Below are 16,120 nucleotides of genomic sequence, written 5' to 3'. Positions count from 1 at the left end.
TGTGCACACCAGAGGCCTGACACTCGGCGGGACGGCTGAGTGTTCGCACTTCAAAGACGAGTCGAGCGGCCATTTTGATTCCATATTCACACTTTAGTAATGCCTTTAAGTCTCGTTTGTTTTAATGATGACTCATGGAGTTAACAGATGGGTTTATTTTAGTCTTTGGAAACTGTTTTGGAGTTTCTTACGTTTCTGCCTAAATTGGTCATAAAATGATGGTCTGATTCCAACTGTGTCACGTTGTTGCAGATCTGACCAAGCTTCAGAAATGGGTCCAGTTTGCACAAGCTCTAACAGCAGTAGTGATGGTGGTCGTGGTTCTTCTTCTTTTTTTTCTACTTCTTCCCCTCCTTCTTCTTCTTCTTCTCTTTCTTCTCCTCCTTATCCTTCTTCTTCTCCTCCTCCTTCTCTTCGTCTTCTTCTTCTCCTTCTCCTTCTCTTCCTTCTCCTTCTTATCCTTCACCTTGTCTTTTTTCTACTTCTTCTCCTCCTTTTCTACTTCTCGTTCTTCTTCTTCTCTTCTTCTTCTTCTCCTCCTTATCCTTCTACTTATCTTCCTCCTCCTTCTTCTCCTCCTTCTTCTTCTCCTTCTTCCCCTCCTTTTCTACTTCTCCTTCTTCTCCTTCTTCTTCTTCTTCCCCTCCTTTTCTACTTCTCCTTCTTCTTCTCCTTCTTCTTCTTCCCCTCCTTTTCTACTTCTCGTTCTTCTTCTCCTTCTTCTTCTCTTCCTCTTCTTCTTCTCCTCCTTCTTCTCCTTCTACTTCTCTTCCTCCTTCTCCTTCTCCTTCTCTTCCTTCTCCTCCTTCTTATTCTTCACCTTGTCTTTTTTATACTTCTCCTCCTTTTCTACTTCTCGTTCTTCTTCTTCTCTTCTTCTCCTCCTCCTTATCCTTCTACTTATCTTCCTCCTCCTTCTTCTTCTTCTCCTTCTTCTTCTTCTTCCCCTCATTTTCTACTTCTCGTTCTTCTTCTCCTTCTTCTTCTTCTCCTCCCTCTTCTCCTCCTCATCCTTCTCCTTTTTCTCTTCCTTCTCCTTCTCTTTCTTCTCCTCCTTATCCATCTTCTTCTCCTCCTCCTTCTTCTCCTCTTCCTTTTCCTTATCCTTCACCTTGTCCTTCTTCTCCTTCTTCTCCTCCTTCTCTTCCTCCTCCTTCTCCCTCTTCTCCTCCTTATCCTTCTCCTTTTTCTCTTCCTTCTCCTTCTCTTTCTTCTCCTTATCCATCTTCTTCTCCTCCTCCTTTTCCTCACCCTTCACCTTGTCCTTCTTCTCCTCCTTCTCTTCCTCCTCCTTCTCCTTCTTCTCCTTCTTCTTCTAACTTAATGGCGGACAACGAGCCAAACTAAGGCGCAGGCCATCACCTCAGCGTTAGAACATGTTCTGTAGCAGAAAACCTACAAAGACTGAACTATCGAAGCGACTCAGGCCATAGACAACCCTGCAAAAGGAGAGCTTGTTTGGCTTGTTTGAAGGACCTCCGGATCCCCCTCTTTAAAAGAATCCCTCGTTATATTTTGTTTGTCGAGGTATAAACTATTATCGTTTATTTCTGTAACCCACAGATCCAGGCTTGTTGTTGAGGCGGCGAGTCTTTACAAACCTATCCAAGTCCTGGGGATGCAAATTAAAGAGTATTGAAGTTACAAATAGTAATTAGCCGCTCATTAGCATAATAATAAACTACACGTCGTTAAGTGGTTCAGGAATCTTAAGTGGAAAATACCAAAGCTGAGGAGCGGAGGCTGTTGCGGCTTCATCAGCATCTGCTTTATAATGTGGCGAATCAAGCAAAATCAGTGAGGAAAACAGGTTGTATTCTCTTTGACCTCGGCTTTACTCAAATCTAAAAGCTGCTTGAAAAAAGTGTCAAAATAGTGTTAAAAAAGAGACATAAAAGAGGAGGGAAGTGAGAGAAAAAAGCAGCAACGACGGAAAACTGGTAAGAAAAAACGTGATGAAAAAGCAGCAAAACAGGCGAGAAAAAAGTGATGAAAAACCAGCAAAACAGGTGAGAAAAAAGTGAAGAAACAGCAACAAATCAGGCGAGAAAAAAGTGAAGAAAAAGCAGCAAAACAGACGAGAAAAAGTGATGAAAAAGCAACAAAACAGGTGAGAAAAAAGTGAAGAAACAGCAACAAAACAGGTGAGAAAAAAGTGATGAAAAAGCAACAGAACAGGTGAGAAAAAAGTGATGAAAAAGCAACAAAACAGGCGAGAAAGAAGTGAAGAAAAAGCAACAAAACAGGCGAGAAAAAAGTGAAGAAAAAGCAACAAAACGGCGAGAAAAAAGTGATGAAAAAGCCACAAAACAGGCGAGAAAAAAGTGAAGAAAAAGCAGCAAAACAGACGAGAAAAAGTGATGAAAAAGCAACAAAACAGGTGAGAAAAAAGTGAAGAAAAAGCAACAGAACAGGTGAGAAAAAAGTGATGAAAAAGCAACAAAACAGGCGAGAAAGAAGTGAAGAAAAAGCAACAAAACAGGCGAGAAAAAAGTGAAGAAAAAGCAACAAAACGGCGAGAAAAAAGTGATGAAAAAGCAACAAAACAGGCGAGAAAGAAGTGAAGAAAAAGCAACAAAACAGGCGAGAAAAAAGTGAAGAAAAAGCAACAAAACGGCGAGAAAAAAGTGATGAAAAAGCAACAAAACAGGCGAGAAAGAAGTGATGAAAAAGCAACAAAACAGGCGAGAAAGAAGTGATGAAAAAGCAGCAAAACAGGCGAAAAAAAAGTGATGAAAAAGCAGCAAAACAGGCGAGAAAAAAGTGATGAAAAAGCAGCAAAACAGGAGAGAAAAAAGTGATGAAAAAGCAGCAAAACAGGTGAGAAAGAAGTGATGAAAAAGCAGCAAAACAGGTGAGAAAGAAGTGATGAAAAAGCAGCAAAACAGGAGAGAAAAAAGTGATGAAAAAGCAGCAAAACAGGCGAGAAAAAAGTGATGAAAAAGCAACAAAACAGACAAGAAAAAAGTGATGAAAAAGCAACGAAACAGGTGAGAAAGAAGTGATGAAAAAGCAACAAAACAGGCGAGAAAAAAGTGATGAAAAAGCAACAAAACAGGCGAGAAGGAAGTGAAGAAAAAGCAACAAAACAGGCGAGAAAAAAGTGAAGAAAAAGCAGCAAAACAGGTGAGAAAAAAGTGATGAAAAAGCAACAAAACAGGTGAGAAAAAAGTGATGAAGAAGCAGCAAAACAGGTGAGAAAAAAGTGATGAAAAAGCAACAAAACAGGTGAGAAAAAAGTGATGAAAAAGCAGCAAAACAGGCGAGAAAAAAAGGAATGGAGAGGAACCCGGTGACAGAAAATGCAGCGAAAAAGCAGCAAAAATACGATAACGAAACGATAAAGTGACGACAATACATGAGGATAAATCTTATATCAGTTGTGTAGGCCTTAGCTTTCAAATGAGACGTTACTCTGGCCTCGAGGCTGTAAGCTCCAGTCGAGAAGGTGTTAGATTTGGGTAAATGTGTTTGGTTAAGAGGTTAAAACATAAGCATTCATGAGTTTGGGAAGGACTGATAAAGGTCAAAAACTGTGTCATCCTTTTGCTTCCCACACAGACGGCTCTCAGGAGTTTTTCTCTCCGTCTTGTGCATATTTTGAAAACATTCAGTGAATCTGTGAGAGATACGTTTTCAGCGAGACATGAGCGATAAAGATGCCGCTTCAAGGCCTTGTGTAAAAAGCCTTGTTTAAAGTGCATTGTTGTTTAGTCTTCCTCTTTTTCTAACAGTGAACATGAGCGTCTCGTTCTGCATTGCTGAGTCTGAACTGTGAAGCTGGTGGAACTTGTCCTGGATTAGTTCCTCTGGCCTGGGTCAACACACCCGGACATGGAGCTTCTGGATAAGTGCGACTACAAAGTGCATTATCAGTAGGGCTGGAGTACCAGTGCTTTAACCATACTTGGTTTTCGATACCGATACCTGACACTCTTTCCGATGCCTATACAGAGCCAAGAAATGTGGTGAAAATTTGGGAGAAATTGTGGCAAAAATAAGGAAAAAATGTGTAAGAAGGAAAAAAAATATGGGGGGAAATAGACAAAGAAAAAAAAATGGGGATAAATATTTATTTGAGCTGAAACAACCATGACACTTCCTTTAACCTCGTAACCGACACCTGAACTGAGCACATTTTCTCCAGTTCGGCTTTATTCAAATCTAAAAGCTTCACTTGAACAAAAGTGACAAAAACGAGGATGGAAACGCAACAAAAAAGAGACAAAAAACGCTGACAATGTGAGGAAAAAGCTCCATTTAGATGAGTTTTGTAGGTCTTAGCTTTCAAATGAGGCGTTTCACTGGCCTGTAGGCTGTAAACCTTTTAGATTTGGGTAAAGCCGACCTGGAGAAAATGCATTTGGTTCAGGCAGGGGTTAAGAGGTCAATGCTGTCCCTGGCTTGGTTGTTTCAACTCATATAAATGATTTTCCCCCCCATTTTATTTCCCCCATGTTTGCTCAATTTTTCCCAATTTTTTTTCTAATTTTTGCCCCAATTTTTTCCTGTTTTCCCAATTTTTGGTATTTTTTTTGACTAATATATTCCTTATTTCCCACCAATTTTTCCCCAAATTATTCTGCAATTATTTCTTGACATTGGAGATAAGCCTGATATTGTAAATGTCTTCCACACTTATGTTTTTTGGTTCTGGTATCGGAAAAAAAAAATCGTTCAGGTATCGGTATCGAAAACTCGAAAAAATATGAAATCTTTTGTCCCAGAGGCCATACGACTCCTGAACTCTCTTTAATTTGAACTGAACTGAAATTACCCACTAACCTTCTAATCCAGCTTTGTAGTACACGCCTCTGTACTACTACTACATCTCAACTACCATCCCGTGAATACTTCTACTTCTACTTTTTGTGCTCCTTGTGATTCCGCCACAACAACAGCTCCTCCTCCTCCTCCTTCCACGTCCTCGATTCCGGCTCCTCGGTCGTGACTCTAACTTTTCTGCACATGAGCACATCTTCCTCCTGCTTTAATTAACTCGAATTAAAAGTTCCTGACTCAAACTTGTTTCAGCCCTTTTTTTAGCGTTTCCCCCGAGGCCCATTTAACTTTCATTAGCTCCTTTTTAAAATGCACGGCCCCGGGCGCCCCAAATCTCGCTGAATTTGTCCACGGTGTAAAAGCTTTTCTGCGTCTGTCCTCGATCCAGGTCGCTTTGCTCAAGGGTTTGGAGGTGGGTTGAGCCGCTTTTGATTTTCGTGCAGACGCGCCGGTTTCCTGCATCGATGTAAAACATGCACAGCTGGACTTTTTTTTACCCATAGATTTGTTTTTTCGAGAGAGAATCCATGATGGCAGCTCAGTTTCCTCCAAACAAGGACTAAAGGGATGAGGTCGTGGGGAAAATCTCTCTACAGGGAGACAGGGACAAAGATTTTACCTCTTAGCCCCCACCTGGACCTTTTTGTCCAGTTTGGCTTTACCCAAATCTAAAAACGTCTTGAAAAAAAAGTGTCAAAATTGAGACAACAACAAGGATGAAAAAGCAGGAATGAATGACAGAAGAGCGACAAAAACATGCTGGAAAAGCAACAAAACACCATAAAGGGACTAAACTTTCTCTTATTATTCAAAAACTACTTAAAACAAATGCAGAATTATGAATATAGTTTTCTACTAGATAAAGATACAAAGACATGGAGAGGAGCAATGAGGTTCAACAACCCATAAATACATAAATAACGGAGAATGCTAGCATCGTGCTAGCGCTAGCTACGACTGCCGTTTTTTGCTCCTACTGAACAATCTACTGTGAACACACATCAATATGGACCCGATTTACACTTTACTTTACGTGTATGTGATAAATAAGTTAATATTTCACCTAAAAAGTGTGAAAAAGAAGATTCCCACAAGATTCTATACGTTTGTTTAGTGGTGACGTCACGGCTCTACTTCCGGGTTCGCGGATATGCGAGAAACTACAAAAAAATCTTTAATACCACAATCAATATTTGTGAAACTCAACAGAGAGTTACTGAACATACTTATTTATCAGGTCCACTAGCCAAAAATGCTGCACCTACTGCTACAAAAGTAATTTTTACCAAAATCGGTACATCCGGGTTAACGGAGATAAATGCTAACGGCGCAGCAGCTACGCTAACCCTGGAAGTAGTGACTTTAGTAAATATTACTTTTTTAGCAGTAGGTGCGGCATTTTTAGCGAATGAGTCTGAGAAATAAGTAAGTTCAGTAACTCTCTGTCGAGTTTCAGAAATATTGATGGTTGTTTTTAAGAGTTTTTAATGTTTTTTTCTCGCATATTTGCCGGTTTGCTCGGACCCGGAAGCAGAAGTCGTGACGTCACACTTAACAAATGTATAGATGTGATTCTCTCATTGAACCATCGCACAGCGGAGACGAGAGCAGCTCAGAGAGGCAAACAATTTTAAACTAATGAAATGAGTGAAACTGCTCTGGAACTTTGCCTCTAAGTATGTCACTTCTGTGAGGCAAAAGTGGTCAAAATAATCCACATAGTTGAATTTTATAGACAGAAGATACAAAACTGTCTACGTCATGTGGAAAGACCTTGTAATTAACGAGACTTTACCATAAAATCTGCTTTACGTTACGGGCATTAAAAGCCAAACGTATCTCCTGTGTTTCCTGTTTGAGCGCTCTGCCCCGTAGTTCACCTTGCCACGCCCACTTCCTAATCCCCCGGCCAATCGCATCGCGGGGAAAAGGGCATCGCTTCCTGTTTGTTGCCCGCTCCTAATCTGCCCATGCGACCCCGGGGCCCTGGACCTCACTGACTTTAAACAAGCATACGGAGAGCGGAGGCTTACGGCTTTGGGATTAAGCCAGCAGGAGTAATCCCGACTCACCTCAGAGACGACCGGCCGCCGCTAAAGACCGTCTCCCACCGCCTTCCCGCGCAGAAAAGTCCAGCAGATTGTCGTTTTAGCATATTCTCATTAAAGACGTGGTTAGTTTTAGTCTTTTACGGAAAATGAGATTCAGTTTCAGTCAAGGTTTAGTCATTTCTTCAGGATTAAATCAACTTTTGATTCATATCATCGACTCTTTCAATCTGTGTAAACATTGGTGATGATGTTGGGGTTTAGTTAGTCTTAGTATGTTTCATCTTTTCTTTATTTTCAACACTATTTGGGCCAAATTGGTCTCTTTGTTGCACTGATTCAATGTTTCTCCATAGATTTATTAGAGAGATTGTAAAATGCATTTTTCTCTCATTGGTGCGACAATATCTCCACTTTAGCAGCTCGTACAAACTCCAAACTTTCCATGCTTGGGCTGAACAATATTTAGAAGATATTGTCAGAGGGATTTTGGAATATTTAATTCCTAATCTGATTTATTGAGTTTTGAATTTGAAAAAGAAAAAGGCAAAAGTTTAACCTCGTAGCCCCCACATGAACTCAGCACAGTTTGGCTTTACTTAAATGTAAAAGCTTCTTGAAAAAAGCCTCAAAATAGGACCAAAACGAGGATGAAAATACCACAAAAAAGTGACCCAAAAAAAGCAAGCGTAGGCAACAATAACACAATAAAAAAGCGACAGAAAGACTAAAAAGCATCAAAAATCTGACCAAAAAGAGAGTAAAACACTGAAAAAACCTGCGCCATTTAAATGAGCTTATTTTAAAGGGACTATACGGAGTTTAAAAATGTTAAAATTATGTATTTTCCTCCCCCTACATCAGGGGTAGGCAATTTTGTGTCATGGAGGGACGATTTTCTTCATTTCCAAAACACCAAGGGCCGAAACTCACATTTTTAGCCCAAAGTAACGCACTTTTTCTCTACAAATATAAGTTTTGCTCATGATATATGACCTAATGGGGTGTTTTACTGGGAAATGTGGAAATATTGACAGTGCTTTCCACATTTTAGAGTCCTTTTCATGTATTTGGTCTCTCATTTACGAATAAATGTTTCTTCAAAATTCTCTTATGGGCCTTAAGGTTTTATGCTGGAGGGCCGAGTTTGGCCCCCGGGCCTGACGTTGCCTACCCCTGCCCTACATATTCCAGCAATGTGTAGAATGAGCCCAGACCTGTTCGCCACAACTGCCTCTAAAATCCTGCTCTGTCACTTAAAAAGTTGTTACTTCTGGTCTGAAGTGCCGTCAAGCATGAGCTTGATGTAGAAGGTGCAGTTACACGTATGACCTGAGGTGGCAGTAGTGAGTATAAAATGGCCAACTTGCGTCTATTAACCTCTTAACCCCGCCTTAATCAAGTGCATTTGCTCTGGTAATTGTGATAGGACACATTGTTGCTGCATATTAATTGATCCAGTGGAAGCAAGAGTTGAACAAGAGAGGCCCCAGAATCGACCCCTGGGGAACCATTTCTAGTCATAAAACGCCTTATTTTTATGTGAAAAGCTAAAATGACAGAAAACTTGCAATACATTTTTTCCTCATATGTATGTCAGTAATCCACAGCGAGAGTTTCAGATTGATATCTCTACATTTAAAAAGTTTCCCTATTCACCTGCAGCATCTCGCCTTCACTCTTTCTTTTCATTTGTTTTTCGCTTTTATTCGCCGAAGAACCATCAGCCACTATCAAATCGTTTCCATTCAGTCGTGACGTTCTGTCTAATTTCCTTGACTTTTCTAACCCCCGATATTGTCTTGTTTTTCTGTCAGGTTGGCCGTCGACGTGCGTTACCGTGACGAGCAACCGTCACAAAGTGGAGGTGCGCGAGTTCTCAGGTACGCTTCCTCTTTCTGTCAAACTGTCGGCTAAAAATAACCCGGTCTCTCCGCGGACACAAATACAACGCGGTTCCAGAGGAGAGAATGGCCAGTTACATAAGTGGAAAATGTTATTAACCAAACCGCAGCCACTCCCCGGCGTCGAGTAATTCATCGTTAGTAATTCAGTGCAATCGTTTTAATCAGTGTTTTTACATAGTGATAAATATCAGGTCAGTCATTTTGCACTTACAATGAAAAAAGATCAGTCTTAGCTTTCAAATGAGGCATTACACTGGACAATAGGCAAATTATAAAGAATTTTCTAAGAACTTTGATGGGTCCAAAAACGTGTTGACCGGAGGCTACAGCCTATAGTGCAGTGTTCCGCCTCATTTGAAAGCTAAGGTCGACCGCAACTTTTTTGTCGCCATGTTTTTTAAGTGTTTTTGTCATGTTTTCGTAGTTTAACACCTGTTTGTCGCTTTTTTGTTTAGCTTTTTCATCACTCTTCAGTCGTGCTTTCCGTCTCATTTTTGTCGTGTTTTCGTGTCGTATTTTTGTCGTATTTTTTGTGGCTCTTGTGTCTTTTTTTATTGCATTTTCTTCGCTTTCTTCCTGTGTTATTGTTGCTTTTCCGGCGGGTTTTTACAGTTCTTATATTTGAAGGGTTTCGTGGCCTTAGCATAGACGTCCCGGGTTCGATTCCCACCTGGACGGGGCCTTTCTGTGTGGAGTTTGCATGTTCTCCCCCTGTCTGCGTAGGTTTCCTCCGGGTACTCCGGTTTCCCCTACCACCAGGACTCCCCTGAAAAAGAGATTCAGTGGGACTATCCAGGTTAAGTAAAGGTCAATAAAAAAAAATAAAATAAAAAAAAAAATAAGAATAGACAGCTCTTCCTCACTCCTCCCCGTTTACCACAATGACCACGTTCGAGGGGGAAATCATGGCTGATTTACAGACTCCTCCTCCTCAGCTCTGACGAAGCATGTTCCTAAAAAGGGCGGGATCTTCACTGTAGACTCCGCCCTTGCGTGACGTGTAGCTCGCGCTGCTCCAATGCTAACAGTCCGTCCCTCATTAGTGCGAGATTTAAATAAAAAAATCCTTACGAAAACCGGCCTGGTTTCTTTAATTGTAACTAACCCAGCGTCATCACAGGAGGAATATCTAACTCTAGGAAAAATTGGCTTTAAAGTTGTTTTTAACGTGTCTAAAGTCCAATGCTTTCCAATGGGGGACTAGCGACGATGTGGAGGTACTACAGCAATGGCGACCCCTAGTGTCGTTATCAAAAAGCAGAGCAGCCAGCGGCCATTGGGTGCTAGGCTAGTGCAAGGCTAGCGCATTTCTATGGTATCAGCTAGCCCAGTGGTTCTCAACCTTTTGGAGCCGCGACCCCCAATATAACAGGTAAAGGGGTTCATCAAACTACGAACAAATAATGGCACTCTGGTAATGTAGCAAACACATGCTACAATAAAACAGTAGATTATTAAAATAAAAATATGTATATTTTATCTAAATGATCTGGCGACCCCCCCAAATTTGTTCCCGACCCCCAGGTTGAGAACCACTAAGCGAGCCTGCATTAACCCCTTAACTCCCACCTGAACCGAGCACATTTTCTACAGTTTGGCTTTACCGAAGTCCAAAAGCTTCTGGAAAAAAGCTGAGACGAAAACAATGGTGGAAATGGGACAAAAAAGTGAGAAAACATTGACAAAAAATGGACGAAGAGTTGATGAAAAAGTGGCAAAAATGTCACAAAAATGTCACAAGAAATTGACAAAAAATTGACGAAAAAATGACAAAAATGTGATAAAAATTCTACCAAAAAATGACAAAAACGTGATAAAAATATGACAAAAAAATGACAAAAAACGACGAAAAAAATGACAAAAAATGACAAAAAATTGACAAAAAATTGATAAAAAATTGACAAAAATGTGACAAGAAATTACCAAAAAATTACAAAAAGATACAAAAATGAGTTGAATACCCAACAAAAAAATGATGGAAAAAAAAAGTGATGACGTGAGGAAAAAGATCCTCTCGGTTCAGGCGGGAGTTAAGAGGTTAAAAACAGTCTGACCTACTCCACAGAGAACCTGAGGCAAATCACTTATAACACCAGACTAACCATATTTTTAATGCAGGCTAGCTGATACCATAGAAATGTGCTAGCCTAGCACTAGCCTAGCGCCACGTAGCTCTTCAAATATAAGAATTACCAAAAAAAATCTCTCCAGAAATCAGCAACACTCTGGATAACTAGGAAATTAAGCCCTATGTCAGTTGAGATGTTTAGGCGCAGCTTCTTGACATAATTTCCATTGATTTACTCGATCAAATGCCTCCAGAAGCAACGTTCATTCTCATTAGTCTAAGTGAATCTGAGTGTAAAGGTTTACTGGTGCCTTGACATGAAGTGCTTTCTGTGGAGTCAATAAACATCGCGATTTGTTTGCCAGTTTTCATTTGCAATTCCCGTCGCCAAAAACAGCCAAAGTAAATGTAACTGGGTGAGAGGCTTGTCTAAAAATATCTCGTCTTCTTCTTCTGTCAAAGCGTCGTCTATAAATATCCCTCAAGACTCGACGTCCATAAATATCTCATTTTTTCCATCTGTCTCTCTTTCTTTCTTCTTTTTTTTTTGGTATATTTATCATGTAACACCTACTTCTTCGAGCTTCAGACGATGCTATAGTGATTCAAAAACACATCTGGAGAAGTCATTATGGAGCAGTTTTGAGTAATTTTTACACTTTGGTTGTTTCTTCTTCTACTGCTGATGCTCTGATCTGCACTTCCTGGATTTTAATGATCGTTTTCTCCCTTAACGTCTTAGTTTTAATGTCAAAACTCTCCCTTCACGATGCTTATTTGATAACAGGAAACCCCTCCAATATGGCGTCGCTCCCTGGTCTTTCCCCACGCTGATTCATTCACAAATACTGACATGTTTGGTATCCACGTGTAGCAAGAAAGGCTGTTGTTTCCTTTGTGTTAGCTATGGCAGAATCCTAGTGTTGGTTGAACTTGGAAAACTGGGAAAGTTGATGCTACGACACTCTGTGATTGATAAACACCAAGACACCACAACAGTGTTTCCTTAACTTTGTGAAAGGAGTGAAACAGCGCCCCCAATTTGACGTTGGTGGCCAAAAAGTGTACTGCATCCATATTTACCATTGAGAATTAATGGGAGAGAGTTGGTATTAAAGCAATATTTCAAATTTTATTTCAGTGAAGCAGCAATTTCAATGATATTATTATGTTTTTATTTAAATTCTTAAGCTGCTGACAGGAAGTGACATAGATAGAGGTAAAGCTCAACAGCAGTTTGACTCATTTCCCTTACACATAGCATGATTGGCACGGCAACACACAATTCATTTTTTTCACTCTTTTCAGCCATTTTCTGGTGAAATATGAACTTATTTATCACATACAAATAAAGTCAAGTCTTAATCGGGTCAATATGGATGTTTATTTACAGCAGATTGTTCAGCAGAAGCGAAAAAACGGCAGTTGTAGCAAGCGCTAGCTAACGTTAGACTTGCACGATGCTAACATGAAGCATCGTGTTAGCATTCTCCATCATTTATGTATTTATGGGCTGTTGAACCACTTTGCTCGTCTCCATGTCTTTGTATCTTTACTTAGTAGAAAACTATATTCATAATTCAGCATTTGTTGAAGTCTTTTTTTAATAATTAGAGAAAGTTTAGATTTGACATGACCATATATGGGTGATTCCAGAGATGCCGTCTGCGTCTATGCCACTTCCTGTCAATGTCCAATAAAGAAGTGAAACTATCAACGTCACAAAAATGTCAAACTAAAGAAAGCTGGGGACAATATAAAGCAAAATCTTAAATATAATTGTGTTAAATATGTTTTATGCTCTTTAACTAATATTTCAACAATAAAACGGTACATTTAAACCTGGCTCTACCCCGTGTTTAGATGTAGTTTGAGATTGATTTCTCTTCTGTCTCCTCGGGCCTGGTTAATGAGACCCGCCCCCCTGTCGTTCCTGTAGTCGTGTTTTGTGATGTGTTTCTCCCTCTGAACCTCAGACGCGGAGCTGTCCTGCACGTTCCGCACCGAGCGGGACCAGAACCCGCGCATCGAGTGGAAGAAGAGAGGCAAAGACGTGTCCTTCGTCTACTTCGACGGACATTTCAGAGGTGAGAAGGGAAGAAACGCTGTCTCGACCGATCCGCGAGCTGACACCACTAATCAGCTTTTACAGGAGGGAGGGAGGGATGGGGGACGGGGGGGGGGGGGGGTCACTGAATGAACTGTCAAGGCAATAAAAGCTGTTAGAGCCCAAAGCGTCAGATATGCAGTAGATCCATCTGACAATACTGAAAATTACTGTAGATTTTATTATAGATTATAGATTTATTTTACTTTTCTGTCAGTTTTAGAAGCACAGGTCAATAGGCAGTAAGAAGCTTTTAGATTTGGGTGAAGCCGAACTGGAGAAAATGTGCTTGGTTAACCTCTTAACTCCCACAAAAATTCTACAAAAATGTGACAAAAACTCAACAAAATGTGACAAAAATTCAACAAAATGTGACAAAAATTCAACAAAAATGTGACAAAAATTCAACAAAAATGTGACAAAAATTCAACAAAAATGTGACAAAAATTCAACAAAAATGTGACAAAAACTCAACAAAATGTGACAAAAACTCAAAAAAAATGTGACAAAAATTCAACAAAAATGGACAAAAAATCAACAAAAATGTGACAAAAACTCAACAAAAATGGACAAAAATGTGACAAAAATTCAACAAAAATGGACAAAAATTCAACAAAAATGGACAAAAATGTGACAAAAACTCAACAAAAATGTGAAAAAAATTCAACAAAAATGTGACAAAAAATCTACAAAAATGTGACAAAAATTCAACAAAAATGTGAAAAAAAATTCAACAAAAATGTCACAAAAATGGAAAAAAAGAAAAAGAAAAAACATACAAAAGGTGACACAACACAGCAACAACGCGAGGAAAAATATCAGTTTTGTGGGTCTTAGCTTTCAAATGAGGTGTTACACAGGCCTATATAATAGCCAAAGAGGACAGAATGCATTTGGTTTAGGCGGGTGGTAAGAGGTTAAGGTGGGGCTTAACCTCTTAACCCCCGCCTTAACCGAGCACATTTTCTCCATGTCGGCTTTACCCAAATCTAAAAGCTTCTTACAGCCTATAGGCCAGGGTAACGCCTCATTTGAAAGCTAAGGCTTGTCCTTGTTTTTGTTGTCAAGTTTTTAGTCATTTTTGTTTTGTTTTTGTCACTTTCCAATTGCTTAATGGAGCGTTTTGGCCGTTTTTAGTTTTTTTTTAGTGTAATGTGACTGTGATGAAGCCGCGAAACACAAAACAATGCAAACATATAAATAAAAAAATAATATGCAACAAAAAAGTGTCAGAAATGTGACAAAAAAATTAAGAAAAAAAAATCAGAAGAGGAAAACATGACAAAAATAAGAAATGTGACGAAAAAAACAAAACAAAAAATTCGCGAAAAAGCATGAATTAAAAAAAGCAACAACAAAAGCGAGGCAAGAACCCCACAAAAATTACAAAAACATGACAACAAAAACGAGGAAAAAGCTTAGGTCTTAGCTTTCAAATGAGGCGTTACCCTGGCCTCGAGGCTGTACACTCTCCAGTCACCAAGCTTTTCGATTTGGGTAAAGCTGAACTGGAACTCATTTAAGGAGGAGGTTAAAGGGATATTTCAGGATTTTTGACATAGGCCCTCATTTCCTAGTTCTCCAGAGTGTTGCTGATTTCTGGAGATATTTTTTTTGTAATTCAAGCAGTTCTTATATTTGAAGAGTTTCGTGGATAACCAGGAAATGAGGCCCTATGTCAAAAATCCTGAAATATCCCTTTAACTGCTGTGTTTAAAGCCCCCCCCTGTATAAACCCGTGTGAGGACAGACATTGTAGCGCTAACCTCTTATAACGACGCACTATGTTACTTAATGATTCGGCGGCGTTTGACAGTAGCTTTTAGACCAACTGTGCGGTCCGCTGGCGACGCTGCTGAGGTGTGAAAAGCCGGGATTTATTCAGGTCCAGATCAGCAGCGTGAAGGAGAAAGAAAGAAAGAAAGAAAGAAAGAAAGAAAGAAAGAAAGAAAGAAAGAAAGAAAGAAAGAAAGAAAGAAAGAAAGAAAGAAAGAAAGAAAGAAAGAAAGAAAGAAAGAAAGAAAGAAAGAAAGAAAGAAAGAAAGAAAGAAAGAAAGAAAGAAAGTAGGTTCAGGAAACCAAGGGGAAACCGAGTGAACCAGCGACAAAAGGACCTGGACAAGTGAAAATGATGACCAGGGAAAAGGACGTTTGATATCCTATTGTTTAAGTGCAATAAGATATTCTTATTTTAGGGGTCATTCTTGACTGATGTTTCTGCTTTCCTGCTCAAATAGATAAGGTCAGTATTAGTGTTTTAGGAAATAGAGATGGTGATAAAGATTATGGCCAAATACCTGAAAAACAGCGTAACACCCGCTTCAGGCCGGGCACCGTTAAACGATTCCAGTGTGGTTTAGATACTACTGGTGTCAGAAAACAAAGAAGTATGGAAAGCAGGGACTGAAAAGAAATATAAAATCTTAATATTCAAGTTCAAACGGGAATAAATTGGGGGCAGGACATTTTAATTTTCTCCAATTTTTAGGTATTTTTTTTTGGGGGAAAAAACACTTTAATTTATTTCATTTAATATATATATATATATTTTTTTCTGTTGTTTTTTATTCTGATTTTCCCCCCAAATTTTCCATATTTTTTCCCAAAATTTCCCTTTTTTTTTTTATTTTTCCCCTCATTTTGTTTTTTTTCCCCCCCAAATTTCTTCAAAAATTTTAATCCCCCCATTTTTCCCCCCCCAAAAAATGTAAATGGGGGAAGTTTAGGGAAAAAATTAGGAGGGAAAGGTGAAAATTTAAAAAAAAATGTTTTTTTGTGTTTTTTTTTTGTTTTTTTTAGAAAATTGGGCAAAAACGCATAGAAAAATGGGGGAGAAATGGAGGGAAAAATATGGAAATGTGGAGAAAAAATTAAGGAAAAAATGTCAAAATTGGGAAAAAATAAGAAAAACCTGGAAAGTGTTTTTTCCGCTCTTTTGTTAAAGGAAGTTTCTTGGTTGTTTCACCTGAAAACAAATGATACAAATGTGAAAGAAATAAAATGGAAAGAACATTATTAATCTGTGTTATTTTTCTATACGACAGATATTTTAGTACTGGTATCAAAAAAGATGTAACGGCCCCCAGCCCTCCTCATGACTGAAACTTTCCTTTTACATAAAGTTCAAATATTCATCTGTTCCATCTGTCCTGTGGTGACATCGCAGGTGAAAGTAGATTTTTAAGGCCGTTGTCATGTAAGCCAATCG

At 39.3% G+C, this 16,120-nt stretch overlaps 1 protein-coding gene across 2 annotated transcripts in view; it reads left to right on the top strand.

Annotated features, from left to right (window-relative positions):
• The window catches only part of jam2a (junctional adhesion molecule 2a), a 56,272-nt gene that overhangs the window by 17,317 nt on the left and 22,835 nt on the right, over positions 1-16,120 (top strand). For both annotated transcript variants that reach the window (XM_079582076.1, XM_079582077.1), the window contains exons 2-3: positions 8,648-8,713; positions 12,782-12,892. In XM_079582076.1, coding sequence (XP_079438202.1) covers positions 8,648-8,713; positions 12,782-12,892 — 177 coding nt within the window. The remainder of the gene's footprint in view (positions 1-8,647; positions 8,714-12,781; positions 12,893-16,120) is intronic.

Source organism: Gobius niger (genome assembly GCF_951799975.1).
Source record: "Gobius niger genome assembly, chromosome: 23".
In the NCBI taxonomy this organism is placed as follows: Eukaryota; Metazoa; Chordata; class Actinopteri; order Gobiiformes; family Gobiidae; genus Gobius; species Gobius niger.
Note: the sequence above shows the minus strand (reverse complement) of the source record. Positions and strands in the feature narration are given on the sequence as shown.